This window comes from Falco rusticolus, chromosome 1 (genome assembly GCF_015220075.1).
Source record: "Falco rusticolus isolate bFalRus1 chromosome 1, bFalRus1.pri, whole genome shotgun sequence".
NCBI classification, from domain to species: domain Eukaryota; kingdom Metazoa; phylum Chordata; class Aves; order Falconiformes; family Falconidae; genus Falco; species Falco rusticolus.
Genome location: NC_051187.1, coordinates 12845921 through 12864286, shown reverse-complemented (window position 1 = coordinate 12864286; position 18366 = coordinate 12845921). Strand labels below are relative to the sequence as shown.

General features: G+C 55.0%; 1 protein-coding gene across 7 annotated transcripts in view; it reads right to left on the bottom strand.

Moving 5' to 3' along the window:
- Positions 1 to 635: 635 nt before the first annotated feature.
- The window catches only part of SEPTIN9 (septin 9), a 144306-nt gene continuing 126575 nt past the window's right edge, over positions 636 to 18366 (bottom strand). For 6 of the 7 annotated variants that reach the window (XM_037410279.1, XM_037410297.1, XM_037410287.1 and 3 more), the window contains 8 exons: positions 16909 to 17037; positions 16422 to 16503; positions 15443 to 15580; positions 8729 to 8846; positions 6225 to 6320; positions 5314 to 5410; positions 3742 to 3793; positions 636 to 2886 (listed from right to left, as the gene is read on the bottom strand). In XM_037410279.1, coding sequence (XP_037266176.1) covers positions 2751 to 2886; positions 3742 to 3793; positions 5314 to 5410; positions 6225 to 6320; positions 8729 to 8846; positions 15443 to 15580; positions 16422 to 16503; positions 16909 to 17037 — 848 coding nt within the window. In that variant the 3' untranslated portion in view covers positions 636 to 2750. The remainder of the gene's footprint in view (positions 2887 to 3741; positions 3794 to 5313; positions 5411 to 6224; positions 6321 to 8728; positions 8847 to 15442; positions 15581 to 16421; positions 16504 to 16908; positions 17038 to 18366) is intronic. The other variant, XM_037410270.1, reaches the window with a different exon arrangement.

Sequence of the window (18366 nt, the reverse complement as noted above, 5' to 3'; positions counted from 1 at the left end):
CTGGTTGCCCAAGGCCATGTCCAGGGAGCTCTTGAGTTCAACTGACTTAGGGGGGTGAAATACAATCGCCACGTGAGACACAGAGTAAAACACCAGAGAAACACGCAACACCAGGGAGAAACGTGGTTTTCAGGGAGGCAAGTCCTCAAAGTGAAAACTACTTCCAAGGGCATCACAAGGCCAACCCTGCAGTTGTGAAAGGTTTTGAAGACCATCTGCCCGCGGAGCCAAAGCCCCACCGTGAAAGCCAAGCTGCCGCTTGCCCTTGGTCTACCTTGAGCTACTACTAAGTGAAACCCACTTAGTAACAGCACCAGCAGCTGCAGTGGAAACAGCACCACCAGGAAAGCAAAGGGAGGTGACCCACCTGCCTCCCTCGGGATTGGCAAGGACACAGAGGCCACGCTGGCTTGGTCACCAGGGCACTGAGCACCAGCAGTTCAGCATTTTGCAGAGTACCTAGGGCAGATATCTGAGGTAGGAAGAGTCAAGGGGGTTAGGAACAAATACACCCCTCAGAGAGAGCAGAGCACAGCAGCTCTGCAGCTGGAGCCTCCCGTCACCCCCAGCCCCGCTGGGTCCATGCAGCAACGATCACACCACAGCTGGCAACAGACATTTCCAAACAAGTCTCCTTCTATTTGCATTCGAAACATTTATTTTGGGAAATACATATTAAACACTATTATTTATACAAAAATGGACTAAATTTGTCATAATGCTTATAACCCCCAAAAGGCCATTTTAATGGATCTGGATGAAGGCTTTTTTTATTGTATTATTTTCTTTTTCTTTCCCCCCCAAAAAAAGTCAGGTTACAAAGGAGAAAGCGGCATGTCTTGCTTGGCCCAGCTTGAGATGTCAACTAGAGGGAAAAAAGAAAGTTTACGATGACATTTGCAGAAGTGCCTCACACGAGATTTTCTCCCCCCTTTCATAGTCTCTTTTAGCGCTTGAAATATATATTTCTCAGTTAACACACCTCTTTTTGGTTTTGTTTTTGCTAAAACATAGCAAGTCAGCAAGTAGGTAGTTGTTCTTCCCCACAGCTCCCTTGTGCTGTTGCAGGGGGGAACATGAGTTAAGGAGAGCGGACTCTCCTTGCGACGCATCCCCTGCAGGCACCCCTTTGGATGCCGGGGGAGGGGGGCAGACATGTGTGGGGAGCCCCTGCAAACCCTTCGCTGAGCAACCTCATCTGGGCATCCCCACCAAGGTGACAGCAACTCCCTCCCTCCTCCTGGTCACCTGTGCTAAAGAAGGTGGCTGCCACCCATGGAGACCCTTGGGTGGGCTCCGCAGGCACCTTCCAGTGCTAGAGGATGGGACATGCTGCCATTTTAGTACGCTGTCCACCCTCACCCCACCCAAAAAAAAAAAAAAGGGGGGGGGGTCGTGATTTGCAGGAAGTTTTATTCCTTAGAGAAGAAACAGACTGATGGAGCAGGCAACAGAAAGGAAGCGGAGCCAGGGCTGGGGGCAGGACTGCAGCACTCTGCTCCAGGACCACCCTCTCCTGTGTCACAGCGTTACTTAACCGACCCCCTTGCAGGGTCTTATTTACTGGAGACTCACTGAAAGAGGAGGCATGAAGGGGCAAAGCACGGGGGGGCATGGGGCACAGCACCCACAAATGCTGCCCCAGCCCTCCCCATGGCTGCAGGGCTCGGTCCGCCCATGCAGAGTCCCCTGGCACAAGGGCTACCAAAACAGAGGAGCATGTTACCTGTACATGTCACACAGGGGATCCAAAAAATAAAAAAAAAACCCTAAAAAATACCCAACAGCCTCCTCTGACATAGGGAAAATCCCCAGAATCACAAGGGTCAGACAGGACAACCCTCCACCTCCCACCACCACTTTGCAGAGGTGTTCCACTCCCAGCCCCCTTTGGCCAAACATACTCCCAGCCTTCAGCAGAAAATAAACCACCCAACTGAACGAAAAATAAATACACAAGTGTTCCCAGGACACTGGCCATATCTATGATCCAAGGGAGAGGGAAAAGGAGTCTCTACAAAGCGTTGCAGGCCTTTTGCAGGCTGCAAAGACAGACAAGGCAAGCCCTCCCTCTCCTCTCCCACGCTATTGCAAGGTAACAGTCTGAAAAGGCACTTCTCCCAAAGCAGGTCGCTCTGCCTGGCCGGGGGTCGGTGACAAGCGAGGTGACACCTAAACACTCCCAGTTTATTGCATGTAGGTAGGGTAGGGGGGTTGGGTTGGGGGCTGGTGGGTCCCGGAGGGCTGTGGAGGGCTCTGAGGAGGTGGCAGGAGACAACAATGGCACAGTCTTGCTCTCTTCACACCACCGTACCTTGCTTCCGAAGGCTACATTCGCCTGGAGAAACCCCTGCCTCCAACGGACGGAGAAGAGCCTCTGCACGGAGGGGCAGGGAGGGCTCCCGGGGGCACCCCAACCCTGCCAGCCCCACGGCTCTGCCCCCCCAGCTCGGCTGTTGGGCCAGCGAGAGCCCGACCCCCGCGGGGGGGGGATGGTCCCCTGCCCAGGGATGCTGGACCAGGGGCTGAGAACAAAACTCATGCCACAAAGCAGGGGGGGGGGGGGGGGGCGGTCGCCCCACTCCGCACGACAGAGGCGGCGTCTGGTTATTTGGTCAGTTAACATTGGCAGGGGGTTTGGGGGGGCAGGGAAGAGGAACAGTGGCAGAGGATTTATATAAAAATAAAGGGGGAAGAGGGGAGAAATAGCGAGCGTGAGTGAGCAAGGTCCTGGCTATGGAGCGAGACGGTTACATTTCGTTGGCCACGAGCTCTTTGTCGGTCACGCCATTGGAGAGCGAGCTCTGGCCCTCGTTCAGCCTCTTGACCCTGTAGGCTTCGAAGTGGATGTTGCTGGTAATATCCTTGATGTTCTGCATGTGTGTCCTGCGGGAAAGGGAGACGGTGGCGATCACACCTCAGTGGGCACAGGTTTGCCAGCCCAGCCTTCGCCACCCCGACCCTGGCACCCCCCAACCGCTGCTTCCAGACACCCCCTCCAGCCCAAATCTCCCCTCCTGCTTCACCGGCTACCGGTGTCTTTAGGGCACAAGAGGGAAGCCAAGGCAGTCATGGGCAGCCAAGACCAGAAGCCTTCACTGGCACCAAGAGCCTGTGCTTGGCTACGCTGCAGCCCTGGCTGTGTAACACCCACCTGGGAAGACCCTGGTCCTGCAAGTATCTGCCAGCAACAGCTCCAGCATGCGGAGCTCACCTGGCAGCCGTAACTCGGGAAGAGCCCAATGCCCTCTCCAGCAAGCCAAGGGGCACGGCCTCCCATTCCTCTGTGGCAGGGATGCCTCTTCCGAGAGGGACCAGGGATCACCCAGACCCCCCAACAGCACAATTCTGGGATGCAGGCGGGTGATGTCTCCAGACTGGGGGTAGGACCTGGGGCTGGTGAGGGATCCCTAAGGCCAAAAGACTTCCCAGCTGCTTGCAGGCGAGCTGGAGCCACGCTGCACACTGCCAGCAATCTTGGAGCCTGTCCTGACCCACCCACTGCTCCTCTGCTCCCTTAACTCAGCACCGTAGCTGAGAAAAGCCACCTGAAGCCATGTCCCACTGCGTGGGGCCACCCCTCACAGAGGGGCTGCAGCAGGCTGGGAGGGGAGGGAGGGAGGGAGGGATGGCCAGAGAAGCAGAGCAAAGCAGCTGCTTCAAGCTGGCCTGGGCTCTCCCCTTTCTTTGGATGTCACCTGGTGACTGAAGGCTACAGGGACAGGGCACAGTCCTACTGACCTGATGAGGAGGTCCCGCAGATAGGCGAACTCACAGTGTGTCGTGTTCTCCACTGGTAGGAAGAGAGAGAAACCCATCAACACACACCCATGTCATGAGTTGGCAACCACTCGGGGCAAGAAGGACCCTACGGGGCTCCACCAGTGTGCAGGGGCCAAGACGGGGACTTACCCCAGGGGCTACAGGGTGCAGGACTCGAGACTCCTCTTCACTGCTGTAAAGCTGGTACCCAGGTACCTGCCCCAGCTCAGCACCACCAGCTGGGGTCCAGCTGAGCACTCCCAGTCCCTTCCAACCATGTCCTGCCAAACAAGGGAGCTCCCGGGAGCATCCCCCAGCGCAACCCCGCTTCGGACCAACACAAGCTTTAAATGGGCCCCCAGCGAGGCAGGGAAAGGGACAGCGTGGGCTCTGCAGCAAGTGCCAGGCATCCAGCACTGCTTCATCTGCAGCTCTGCCAGGAGCAACTGGCGGTATCCCAGGCATGCTGGTGCCGGCTGCCTGGGCTGCCGGCGCCATGGAAAGGCGCGATCCCTTGCTGACCGAGGATACTGCTGTCCCAGCAGGGCTCGGAGCAAGGAAGAGTGTTTGCAAGAGGGAAAAATCAAGGGGTGTTGTTCCACCATGCTTAGTCTGATAGCTTGCAGTTTACCAGGCATTTGAACTTAAGAGGATCAACTCCCTTTCTTGATTATGTTTTTTTTATACTTAAAAAGGCTAGTACATCATGCAGGAATGGCAAGACAACAAACAGCGCTGCTCTGCAAAGGCTGCCCATGGCCATAGCTGGGTCCTGGGCTCTCCCTGCTGAAGGCAGATCCTACATACCGAAGGCGAGTGCTTTAATGAATCCCATCAAATTCAAGTTTCCAGGGACAGAGCACAAGAGGGCAGCAGAGCTTTAAAATACATTGATTTTCCTGGCATCTTTGTTAAGCCATTCCCTCAACACAGGATTCCTATTAAAAGGACTCATAAATGAGAGAAACCTATGAAATGAAAGGGAGGAAAATAAGAGGGGTGGCACTGGAGATGTGCCAGATGGCTGCCAGAAACCAGGGACAGGGAAATGTGTAGATCTGCTGGAGCCAGGAGCTTTCATCTAGCCTTTAAACCATGATTTAAAATGGGGGAGAAAAAAAAATGAAGATGCTGATGGGATAAAAATGGAACTGGGAAGAGATCCCACAAGGGCAGCAACCGAATGCGTGGTGGAGGGTACGGATGCCAGGGAAAGGCAAGGCCTAATCTGGGCTTGAGACACAAAGATGTCACTTGTGTGACCTGAAATCCAGCTCCAGCTATCAGTGTGACAAGCAGAAGCCAGCCACCAGCCACCCCGAAGTGTCCCCTCCAGCACTCAGCAGCCCCCTGAGCCGCACAAAGGGACAGAAACCTGGCGCAGGAGCATTGGCCAAAGTATTTCCAGTCCTCAAACACTGGGGAAGTTATTTTCTTTGGAGGGGCAGGGAAGCTCTATATACACCACAACTACTGCTGGTTCTAGACCTCACCACGTTCTGTCAGGGCAGGGAGATGGGCTCAGGAGGTAGGGAAACAAGGACAAGGTACCTTCAATGGTGCCCCACTTGGTCTTCCTTCCAAGGATTCTTCTTCCATTAACCTGGTATTCCTGGTCACTGCCCACCACTGCAAACGGGATCATTTCCTGAGGAAACGGAAAAACAGGGGTAAGTTTTCCTCCTGAAAACCAGGCAGGAAACCAAGCTGGTGAGCAAACTCCTACATCAAGCTGTTTTCAGGAGAGAGTTTCATAGGATGAGCTGGTCTGTCCCTGATGCTCCTGAGCAGCGCTGCCTGCCAGGGACCACAGGCAGCCCAGGACCTGGGCAGCAGCATCTTGCACCCGTGTCCAGTCCAAAACCAGTCCAGCCCAGCACCTCATGGGCAGGCACCAGCGTACAGGCAGGACAAAGGTATAATGCTTCCCTGGGAATCGCCCCCAGCACCTGGCACCCTGTGGCTCCATCATTTCCCAATCCAAGGTGGTGTCTTTGTACTTAACAGTCCCTAGAAGACTTGTTGCTTCCTTGAATTTTTCCAATCAACTTTAATGAGTCAAAAAAAAATAAAAATGTTAGCTACTTACTGTAGCAAGGAACGTACATTCACGAAAGCAGGGCAGCTCCTGGGCAAACTCCCCGCCAGCGCCAGGAAGGCTGCACCCCTGTGCCTGGGGCAGGGCCGGGGGCCATGGGACCTCCCTGCTCACCGACAGCACCTTTGAGGAATGGTGCTGGAAGCAGCAGCTACGTGGACAGGAGAGGACACCTGACCCAGGTGCCTTCCTCACCCTCTGTCCCTGCTCTGAGCTCTGGCGGGACCCTTGGTCCTGGGCAGACCCCGTGGACAGAGGCACAGCAGTTTGGAAGGAAAATAGAGGCCCTCTGCAAGAGACACCTCCAGCACATCACCAGCCCCTGGAGCTGCAGGACCCACCCAACCCGCCCCCCCCCACTAACCCTGAATTTCTCATTCACTAGCCGATCTTCAGAGTCTTCATCAAACTCCTTCTGAGGATACACGTCGATCCCATTGGCGAGAAGATCAGCCATTATCTAGGAGGGAAGAGCAGAGGGACATGTGAGGGAGACGGAGAGGAGCTGCACACCCATCACCGCGGCTGCTCCCAGCTGACCCAAGAGCCTCTCGTGAGCAATGCCCACAGGTCACGGCAATGCCTGGCAGCGGCATCTTCCCTCTCCATCCTCAACCCTGCCCACCTGAGCAAGAGACCTGTGTTTAACCACTACACACCTACCAAGCGCTTGCCCTGGAATCTGCAAGAACCTGCTGCCCAAGACACGGTTCAGGCTGAGAGTGAGATGCAGTTATATGAGCTGGGCATTGCTTTGGGATTGCAAAAGACAGTAAGACAATACAAGCTGCATCAAGCGATGGAGAACGTAGCTGCCAGGCACGCAACCCGAAGTTAGGAAGTTGCTTTCTGATGTTTGCATACGGTCCTTGGAAAAGGAGTCACAGCAGCGCTTGATCCAAGGGGACAGGGACAGGGACAGCTTGGAAGACTGGCCTCTAAGGACACTGCCTTCGTGCAAGGCAAAGAGACACTGACATCTGACTCCTGGGTGGAGGCTCCGCTCTCAAGGCGCAGGAGGATCAGCCTTCTCCAAAAAAGCTGCAAATCCAAACCCAGCCTGTGCACCCACTCCCATCACTTCCTATGGCAATATATTCCTCCGTTGCATGCATATATATGTTGCAGTGTTGCAGGCTGGCAAAGGAAGTGGATCCAGCTCAGAGAAACCCCCCAGCCAAACCCACAAGATATTTTTAGGGGAACAACCCAACAAAGCCAACTCCACAGGGCATGGGAGCCCATTCCACTAACTCAGTGCAGCGCCGACATCAAGCTACGTAGCCTGCGGCCAGGCTGGTGCTTCACCGTCACTTGCCCACCCCAATCCAAACCCAAACCCTTATCATCTCTCTGAACCAGCGACACCCCCAGGTGCAGACAGGGTTCTGCTTTCTGCAAGCACACACACAGGCATGCTGGAGCAAAGGCGAAAGGTCCCAGCGTGTGCCCACCTGGACCAATTCCCTGCCCTCATTTGCACCAGTGGATCTAGAGCTGTGAGCACAAGGAGGGTGAGCCCCTAGCAGAAGGGCCACGTGGCTACGTGCTCTCCATCTGGAAGGATTTTGGGGGTCTGGTTACCATCAGGAATGTAATTAGTGATAAGGTGAGCTCATCCTGTGCCAAGCCCATGCAGAGCAGGCAAGCCAGGTGGTCTCCCCATGGTCTTTCATTACACAAGGATGGTATGCACAGCTGAGATTGCCCAGGTGATGTTTTAGGTCCCAAACAGCCAGCCAGCCACCCGCAGACACACAGATACGTGCACTTGTAGCCTCTGAATGGAGCCAGCAGCCTGCAAAAGCCACTGCAGAGTGCAGATGGGGCACTGTGGACTCACCCTGCCATCCTCTTGCACTAGATCCTTGCAGATCTCGGTGCAAACAGACTGACACACCAACCAAGCCCAGCCCGGATTACCTCTCTCACTGCTAAGGGAACTGCTTGCAGAGTTTGGATTCAGCCCCGCAGACCAGACTGGATATTTCAGTGCCTGATGCTGCTCGTCAAGAACCAGGCTGACACTGGTGTGGGAAGGGGTGGCTCATTCTCTTCTGCATGAGAGCATCAAACAACCCCTGGACAACAGGCCATCCTCTCCATAACCAGTGGAGGTGGCCCCTAAAACTGCCCTTTTGGCACAACCCCCTTTCCCTTCATTTCACTTCCCTGCAGTTCAGACACACAGACAACCAGCTTGGTGGCTTGCTTGCTTCTGCAGGGAACAGAGACCATCACGCCTCCAGCCACATCCATCAGCTGCACAAAGTGATTTAGAGCCCCTTACCGAACCCCAAAGTGGGGCATCTCCACCTCTTGGCAGCACCAGGCGTGCAGGGAGAAAAGCCCATGCCATGCTGTGGATTCACACAGCCCCTCCTCGGCTCCCCACCTCCCACTCCTGACCAAGGCGATCAAGGGAATTTCATGCCTTGCTTCTGCCATAAATCTTGCCCAGCTGAGCTCAGAAAATCCACACTTTTTTTTTTTTTTGCCTGGTTCCTGCATCAGTGCACGATGCTGCACAGAAAGGGTTTTCCCGCCTCTGTGTGCGGCACCCGCTGCCTCCCAAAACAACAGCAACCAGCCTGAAAATAACAACAAAGGAGGCAGGAGAAACAGGTCTGGAGACTCAGAGCTTGAAACTTATCCTGCACTGACAAAGATCCAAGAGAAACACAAGGAACTGCTTGGAGCGCAGGCTGTTCCTCTGGCCACGTGGGATCGCTCAGGGCTGCAGCCGGAGGAATGCGCTGGGCTCCCGGCCAGGCACTCACCTCCCCAGCCCTGCCGGGGGAGGGGAAGGGGGCTGAGGGGATGGGGGACAGGAGGTGGGAGCCTGGATAAGAGCCGCCAGCCCCTTACCCTTTGTTTGAAGTAGTCCCTCTCCTCCAGCGTTAACGTGTCGGCTTTTGCAATCACGGGGACGATGTTGACCACTTTGCTCAGGCGTTTCATGAACTCGATGTCTAGCGGTCGGAGCCTGAAAAATGTAGCAGAAAAAGGGGATTCGCGCACCACTAGCGAGGTGGGGGCTGCCGCAGCCCCCTGGCAGAGAGGCGGCATTCAAGGACGAGATACAAGAGGAGGAATCGCCTCCTTTCAGACAGGACAAATAAAGACATTTTCTTAAAAGCACGACAGCACGTGTCAGTCTCAGAGGTGGTTTGCAGACAAACGCTTAAAACATTTCCCTTTCAAAGCACCCCGTGGACCTTCGCAAAGCCCTGTGAAGTGGGAGAGGGCTTTTATCTCTGCATAGATGCTCCGCCACAGGGGACTGCGGGGACCCTGCCCAGAGCTCCCCGTGTCCTTGGCAAAGCCGGGATGAGAGCAGGGGCGATGCTGGCCATAGGGCCAGCCTGTCCGCGACGTTCAAATTAAGCTGGGGACAGACCACGGTGCAAAACTTCCCCCAGCCCTATCCAAACTGTCAGCCACCATCACCCACCTTCCAGGGATAGCACGATGTGGAAACAGCCACAGGTGACTATTCCTGCTCACGCTCCCTCCTGCGCTGAGCACGAGCCCATCGCTGTGCACAAGCCAGGATTGTATCTCACATCCATCAGCTGGGATTAAAAAAAGGTCTGCTAATTCTCCAGGGGCTCACAGAGCACAGAAGAGATGCTGCTTGTTCCAGAGGGCAAAAACGTCAGAAAATCTCTGCAACGAAAGTCTCAGCAGAGGAAAGCTGCAAAGACTGCATAACCCCAGTGATCAGCCTCTCAGGAAATCCCTCCCTGCTAAACGCTCCTGCTGACAGCACGGATGTGACCTCCAGTGCCATGCTCCTCCGCATCCGAGGGCTGTGGTCCAGCTGCAGACAGCTGTGAGGGCGCCTGGCCAGGACCCTGCCTCGCTCCTCAGTCCTCCCTGAAGGTGTTTTTACTGCTGGGGTTCCCAAGCCAACCAGAGGAAAGCCCTCCCTGGGACACCTCCACTTGCTGCAGGTCCCCCTCGGTGTCTCTGGTGGCGATGGGGACAGATGCCCACGTGGGACAGTTGAGCAGATGTTGCTTTGAAAAAAGGAAATCTGGAGGTCCCAGGGGAAGCCAGGGTACAGGAACACCTTCAGAGCGCTCATGCATTAAGGACCCTGTCTGAAACCAGCCCTTGCTGAAAGCACACAAGGAAGGAGCAGGCAAGTCAGCACCAGAGCCCCAGAAGCAAAGGGACACCTCTGCCGCTCGTACATCCCCATGACCTCCAGTGGTGACACGTGGCAGCAGGACATGACCCAACACATCTTTGGTGGAACTGGGACAGAGATGAAGTCATCTTTCAGAGGAGCTGTAGGCTTCAGTGGCAGAGTTAGGGCCAAGAATGAAGCTTCCCCAGGGGCAGACCAGCCCTGTGCCACAAACCAGAGGCCCATGGCAACAGGGAAGAGACCAAAATAAATGGGACAGCGACTTAAAATGCCGAGGTGCAAGCAGGCACTCAGCAGGAGCCCTGCACAGGGAAACATGGAGCAGAACAGAGCACTCGCAGAGAACATGGCCAAAAGCACCAACTGCCAACATGCTCAAGCCAAACCCCACCATGGTCTTGTTGGGCCCCACAAAGGGCTCAGAGACCCCCACAGACCCAGCACAGCTCCTGCAAACCCAGCCAGAGTCACAGGAATGCAAAGGGCAAGGGGCTGATCCTGCTCCTCAGCAGTCACCAAGCAGCATCCCCACCCCACCAGGCCACCCCTGCCCAGCTCCAGACCCAGGTGGGGTGTCCAGCCCTGGAGAGACCCACTCACCTCCAGCGGACCCAAAAGTGGCAGCTCCAGGCTGCTCCAGCACAGCCAGCAGTGCTGTCCCAGTTGAGCCCTTCCCTGCTCAAACCCACTCTCCTCCCAGGGATCAGGCTGGACCGTGCCAGGAGGACCGTCTCCCTGCACGCTAATGGCACACATAGCTCAGAGCACATCATTAGTGTGCGGACAAATGAGTTCCTAACACAAACTTGGGAGTCGCAGATCACCCTGGGCCCCAGGGAAGAAAGAGTCCAGCTATTAAAAGAAAAAATAAAAGAAAAAAAAAGAAGAAGAAAAAAAAAAGAAAAAACACAAGGAAACCCCCATGGACACATCTAAGCAGACTTGCTGCTGGCAAACATTGTTTGGAGCTCTGCATAATGTATTTCCCAGACCTCCAAGGAAGTAATGCAGTTATGCTCCTTTCCCAGCAGACTTCTCTCCCCTCCTCTCTCTTCGCTATTTTTCAAACAATTTTTTCCCTCTAAAAGCCTCTTCCCTACCGAGCCTGTGTTCCTGCCTCTTTCATCAGCTTTTCTTTTAGAGCAAAGACCAAGACACATCTGTAGCCAACGCAGATGAATTCACAATCAGCCAGACATTTTAGTTTCAGCTCGCCTGACACGTAAGAGCCCGTTACCCAGCCCTCACCAGTACCTGGAGGATGCTGGCAGTTAGCCTGAGAGCAGGGCAGAGCCAGAGCCAGCCCACAGCCCTGCAGTGTCCACCAGCACCCACACAGGCACAGTGACCATGTCCCACACCAGTTTGCACCCAAAGCCAGAAGAGCCCAAGGCACCTTTGACACGACTTTCTGCTCTGATGGGCTTCTGCAAGTGCATGATCCATGGAGGTCATCTCCCATGGGCAGCTCTCTGCACCATCCTGGAGACAGGAGGGGAACCAAGGGACTCCCCAGAAGTGCAAACTGTGTATTTTCAGGTTATTTTGCAATATTTCTAGATATCCCACCAATTCCTGCTGGGTAGCCCAAAAAAACCATTAAGTATTCAAAAGAAAGTGATTCTTTTCACTAAGAACCAGACCTGTTGCTAGACATCACGTTCACCTGAAGGCACCAAAGGAGAGTAACCGCCTTAAGGTGATCACAAGTGCAAAGACCTTGATTTGCACTAATAGCCCTGTACAGACCCAGGCAGACAGGGCCAAGGTCACAGTGGGGCAAGCACAGACCTAATTCCTCTTAACCTCCTGCTGCACGGTACAGCCCAAGGCAGCAGAGACTTCTGCTGGTGTCTGCAGGGACCAGTTCTGGTGTTTAAATACCACTATCGCATGACAAGCCACAGGCACAGCAGTGCTGGCCTCTGCCAGGTATCCGAATTCGGTTCACCTGCACAAAACATCAATGCCAGCACCTGGCAAGGATGAGCAGTGAAACCCTTATATACACAAATACACAAAACAGCACGAGAAAGCATGTTATTTCATTTCAGGTGCATGCAATCTGCTCCAAGCATATCATGAAAACCAGGATAGAGCTCAAGAAGAAAAAGAATCTGTTTTCTTCCCCTTCCCTAAATGGTCCCTGATATTATTAACTTACAACTAGGTGCACACACACTTCGGGCTGTGCTGAGAGGGGGTGGATGAGCTCTAAAGGGTGTGGATGGGCTGGAGCAGGAGCTGCAGGATAGGCTCCAGCCCACCCCAGCCAGTGCCGGTTGCTCCCCGTCCCCTCTTGCTTTGGGGCTGGGGAAGGCAGTGCCGCTGGGTACACACTGCCGTGGCTGGGCACACGTTATTTCTGCATCGCCCACAGCCACCGTGCACAGACAGGATCTAAGCAGAGGCTCATTCCTGCTGGTTCCCTTGAAATGCCATGAAGGAATCCAAATTCTCGGCGAGCTGCAAAGTTATTTCCTTTTGGTTGTGCCCCAGATCGAACTAGCAGCAAGAATTTGAGCTGTGCGTTGAGCAAACACCAGTGAGCACCCAGCAGCCACCCAGCCCCATCACTGGGACCCGTCAGCCTGCTCGAGGGTCCTGGTGGGCACCTGAGAGGGGCAGCTAGAGGGAAAGCAGCAGTCTGTCGGCCAACAGCTCTGGTACGGGCAGCAAGGAGGCTGAGAGGCCGGGGCGATGATTGAGGCCCGTTCCAGAGCCGAGCCAAGCCGAGCTGCACAGGGGTCAAGGTCTGAGATATTTATTGGGTGGCAAAGAGCCGGGCTTGTGCGGCTGCAGCCAAAAGCTCCTGCCAGCACGTTACTTAGTCTTCGCAAACATGGTTTTACAGGAGTGTTACAAGAAGGACAGGGTGTGTGCAAAGTAGATGGGTTGCAAAGCTGCCCCCATCTCCCTGCACAGAGAGACAGCAACAGAAACTTCTCTGCTGATTAACCCTTGAGCTCCCGAAATGGGAGGACCAGACTGAAATGGAGCCAAGCACTCCACTGCTCCAGCCTCTGAATCTGCACTTGGTTAGCCTCGGGGTTTGTGGGTTTTTTCCCTTTCTGCTTTTTATTTAAGAAAAAAGCAAGCTCTCGCCCAGTGACCTGGCAGTCTGAGCCCCGGCTGCCCACGGTGTCCATGCGCTGGGGAAGGGATGCCGAGTCCTGTGCCATGCCTATCCCAAGAGCAAGGAGGGACAGACGGACACGAGTCGCCGCTGCTTTGGATGTGTCACATGGTGAAGGCAGCAGCTGCCCGAAGGAAACACAAACAAGACTTGTGCAAGCACTGCCCCAGGACAGACGGCACCAAGCATCCCAGGATGGTAAGCGGCACAGGGAGCACTTGAATGGTGCCATGTGGACGGTCCTCCACAGCTGGGTGCTGATGCCCCTAGTGCAGGTCCCTGCACCACTACAAGCCACTGCCCTTACCAGCCATGCTCCCCATCACCTCCCAGAGAAGCCAGAGGCACCGCAGCAAGGACCTCCATGCCCTTCCCTTGGGACCTCCATGCCCTTCCCATACCTTCAGCAAGGGACTACGGACCACGCACCTTGATGGAGGCACAAACGTGCCTCCTGAGCCCTCGTCCCCCAAAATGAGCACGATCCTCTGCTACCAGTGCTGCTGCAGCAGCTCCACCCAGCAGGAGAGATGGCCGTGCCATCCATCCATGCCATCCATCCATGCCCCTGGACCACAGGCAGCACTGCGCAAAGCTCCTCCGTGATGATGAGAAATGTAACTGGGCTTCACAAGAGAGCAGAAAGGAAACCCAACACCTCCGAGTCTCCCAGAGAAGCAAAATTTCCCAACAGCTTCTCCCTCCCAGTGGGGTTTGTCCCTCTTCACCCATTCCTCAGCTTATCTCCATGCTGTGGCGGGAGGGGACGGGGCAGAGGGTGGCTGACACGGGGCACGGACGCGGCCGGGGGCGAGCGCCGGCCCCAGCCAGGCTGTCAGGCTATGGGGAGGGAGGATCAGCGCAGGGCTCAGCAACAACAGCCTCCAACCACCGGGCTGGCTGGGATATTGGAAACACATGTTTGTTGGAGAGAAAGAAAAAAAGCAGCCGAATATCCACACAATTGCTGCTTGCCGGCGGGTGAGAGAAACCAGAGCACACGGCTGGAGAGGCTCCGGCAGGGGATGGGGCTCCACACCACCGCCTGCGCGGCACAGGAGGGGCAGCTCTGCCACCCAAACTGTGCACCCTCTGTGCAGGTAGCTGCCCGCAGGGTCTAAGCATCATACACGCTTTTAAGAGTTAAACACCCAAAGCGATGAGAAAAACCTTGAGGTAGCTAATGCTGCAACACCCCAACCTGCTGAGGCAGGGCCTGCAGATCGGGGCTTGAGATAAGCGGGACCAACTGCGAGACTGGCTTGAAAACATCACCTCCCTTTGAAACGTTTTTTTGCTTTATCATATTAAACCATAAACGTGTCGTCGGCCCCTCTGCTCCCAATCAACAGCCAGTTACACAAGAAGAGCATAACTGGCCTATGCAGTCATCTTATTCCAGTGAAGGATGCATTTTTGGTCTACCCACTGACAGAAGCAAAACAAAGTCTTTTCTATTGGAATAAATCTCTACACAGGGAAGAGGAAAAGGCTGACATTAATACAGTGCTGGCGGCTTAAGTTTACTTTTGAAAACAGACCCAAAAAAGTCCCCATACAGACAGAGCCAGGAGTGGAAGGAATTGACACAAATCAAAAGGAAACTTAGGTCTCATTTTATGTTGTGATACTTTAAGGCACGTTATTCAAGACACATTAAGCGCCCCAGATTTTCACTGCGGGCTACATGCCTAGGAAAAAAAAAAAAAAAAAAAAAAAGAGAGAGAGAATAAAAAATAGAGCAGGATCTGGGCCTTTGATGCTGTTGCTTGAGAAGTGCCAGAGCCAGATCTCTGCACTGAATAAACTGCATCCCACTTGCAGACTAGTCAAAACAATCTACCAAATACCCTTAAAGGGTGAGGGTGCTCACCCCCTTGGTAGCAGGAGGGAAAACAGCTTCTTCCCTTATAAAGGCAGGGGCACAGCAACAAAAATTAACGTTGTGTTTGCGAAGACAGCCTTTCTGCCCAACCTGGGAGCTCAGTGACTTGTGTCTGTCCTCGGCTGAGCAAGCAAGGTGACGGAAGCAGAGCAAGCAGCTGGCTGGAGCTCAGGGAGGCTCTGATGGCCCCTCGGAAGAGGAAATGCCACATTTCTCTGCTGTGTCACCGCAAGAGGTCCAGATGCTCCAGCCCTAGGAAGGACCAGCTTCACGCTGCCCTCAAGCTCCCCAAGTCCCCAGGAAACACACGATGATCCCAAGGATGACCCCAATGGCTGAGCTGCCGAGACCGAGTGCAGGAGAGGGAAGCCCCGAGGGTCTGAGCGAGGACAGCAGGGTACGTACGAGTGGCCGGTGGCTGGGATGAAGTATATACAGCAGTGCACCCGTGTGTCGGGGATCCGCTTCTTCCGGTTAATGTTGATCTCCTCCTGCAGGTACTTCTCGTACTGGTCATTGATGAACTTCATGATGGGCTGCCAGCTGCAGAGAGAGGAATGCAGGATGATGGGTTTGTGTGAGGGATCTGGACCATCCTGAACCTCCCTCCTGGCCTGACTGTGTGAAGCAGAGCCTGCCAAGCCGGGGATGCTCCGCATCCTACAGAATCCCGTAAAACAAACAAACAAAACCAAAACACACTCACACGAGTTCCTGTCATCTCCCATTCATACAGCAACTGTGGGCAGCAGGGAAATCACAAACGCCAGATGCTCACTGCTTGGCAACCCCCGCACATCACAGCAGGCGGGGATTTACTGGCTGGTTTAGACAAGCAAGTGCCTAAAACGTCCTCCCTTCTCTCCTCCTGGACCCAGCTGCTGAGTGGGGCAGGGCCGGGAGCATCCTTTGGCTCCTTTGCAGGGTGTCATGGCACAGGAGCAAGAGCAGCATCAAATCCACAAGCCCATCCCAGCTTATGGTGAGGAGAAGGCACCTGCCATCGGCCAGTGCTTGCCCTGGCCCAGGGGCCATCCCGCACAACCAGGCACTGTCCCAGGGACTCCTGGCAGGGTTCAGCCTTCAGAGCCACATGAGCGAGGTCGGGGACCAGCCACGCCAGCACAGCTGCTCCCAGCCGCAAACAAAGGTTGTCTCATGCCTGGAACAGCAGGATGTTTGTGGGCTCTCACAGGGTCCAGGATCAGCCCCGGGGAGCATGGCACTGTGCTGCCACCCACAACAGCCCTCTCCTCTGCCCGCCACAGAGTGTGGGTGGCACAGGACCAGGCTATGGCCCTCGGCACCAGCTCCAGGTCAGGATGCCCCGGGGCTCAGGCACCTTCCCTCTGCACCAGTCCCCACATCAGCACAGCCAGCTCACCAGTTCTCGTTGTTGATGTGGTCTCCGAAGCCCGGGGTGTCAATGACTGTCAGCTTCATGCGAACCCCTTTCTCTTCTATCTCTGAAACGGAGACAAAAGCCAGGACGTAAGGCAAGCATTGATGGGTCCTCTGGCCAAGCCCACCCTCCCAAAATCAGCTGGAGGGCTGGAGCTGGCTCCCAGGGGAGAAACGCACCTTCACAGCTTCTAACAGGCACAATCAGCCCTACAAAGGGATGCAGCACCAGTGAAGTGCCACCCCTCTACAGCCACCTCACTTGTTCCATCACAATTAAGACAATGCTGGTGGATAAATAAAAAAATAGATGTTTTCTCAGCCCCGCAAGCACCTCTGGAGGGTAAAAGCCCTTTCAGAGAGTTGAAAAAGGAGGTTTAGTGGAAGTCCACAATCCCTGTGAGCCCCCAAGACACAAGGCAGAGCAAGACCAAAAGCCAAAGCACCAGGTGGGATCTGCACAGCCTCACCATGAGTGATGGATTTGATTTCAATGGTCTTGGGGATCCGCTCTTCAGAAGTCGGCTGTACAGATTTCCGGCTGATTTTGGATTTGAAGAGGGTGTTGATTAACGTGGATTTCCCCAAGCCGCTCTGACCTGGAAAAGAGTGGGATAAGCCACAGTCAGCACTTGCTCGTTTCCGGCCTGTTTTTTCAGGGGCCAGGAGATGGGGATGCTGACAGACCCAGCCTGCACCGGATCTGCAGGACAGGGCTAAGAGGGGCAGCTGCTCCCCTGAAGCCCCCCCTGCTCAAGGAGCCTGAGTCCACCCCGGGCGGGAGGATGCTGCGGGCAGCGAGCACCTTCCCGTGCTCCAAAGCAGCCGGCCTGCTGGGAGCGAGCAGGTGAAGAGGGGGTTCTTTGCATCCAGCCAAAATCACAGCAACCCCAAGAACAGGCAGACACTGCTGGGGATGTTTTAAGGGCTGCGGTGACACTCAGCAGCCCTGAAGAAGGGCACAGCGACCAGGGAACCCCAGGAAGGAGCATCCCAACACATCTGTGCCTTTAACCCCCTGCAGCCTCCCCTGTCCAGCTCCACAGGAAAGACTTTGAAGGCAGCTTGGCAAGCCCTTAGCTGGACAGGATTAACAGCAGCAACAGTCTGCCAAAACTCAGCCCTGCAGCATCCACTGCTTCCCTGCTGGACTCGCTTTTGCAATCGGACCAGCTGGCTGCACAGACCCTTTTAAACAGGTCTAGGCCAGGAGCTCCTCTGAGTCCCACAAACAACACCCCAGGAAGCACATCAGATTCCACTACTTCAGAAAAACCAGCTTTTAGAGAAAGCATTTTTATGCTTTATATCCCAGAGCTGAGGCTGATCTGTGTGGAAAGGACACGAGCAACTCTCGACTCTCCAGACCAGTTGTCCCACAAGCTCAGAGAACAATTTTCCCAAACAAAGAAAAGAAGAAACTCCTCAAAACCCAGGCAGCAGATGCTTGGCTTCAGAGCTGACGTTGTGGCCCCTGCAGGACTCCTGCACACACCACGGGAGTCCCTTCAGCCCCGTTCTGCCAAGCTACGTTGAAGCCAGCCACCGTAGCACTGCCGTCAGCACGTCCCTAGCACCACAGAGTATCCCTAAGCACAGACTCAGCAAGGGTTTCACCTACGTCCTCCAGAGCCCTGACTCATCCAGGCTGCCAAAGGCACCCGTGCCAAGCACAGCAGCACTGGGTAGCACCTCCTGGCCAGCCCACTCCCTGAGCAAACAGCAGTTTAGAGCTGAGTTTGCAACGCTCCTGATGGCACACTGCAATCCAGTGCAGGAAAACGCCGTTTGCCAGCCACTGTCACAGCTGGGTTGTACAAGGACCACACGGACCAGGCTGGGTCATCTGCTCCCGGTCCTCTGCTGCCTGAAAACACAGGGGGCCAAGCACAGACAGGTCTGGAGCTGGGAGCAGAGAGCCAAAGCAA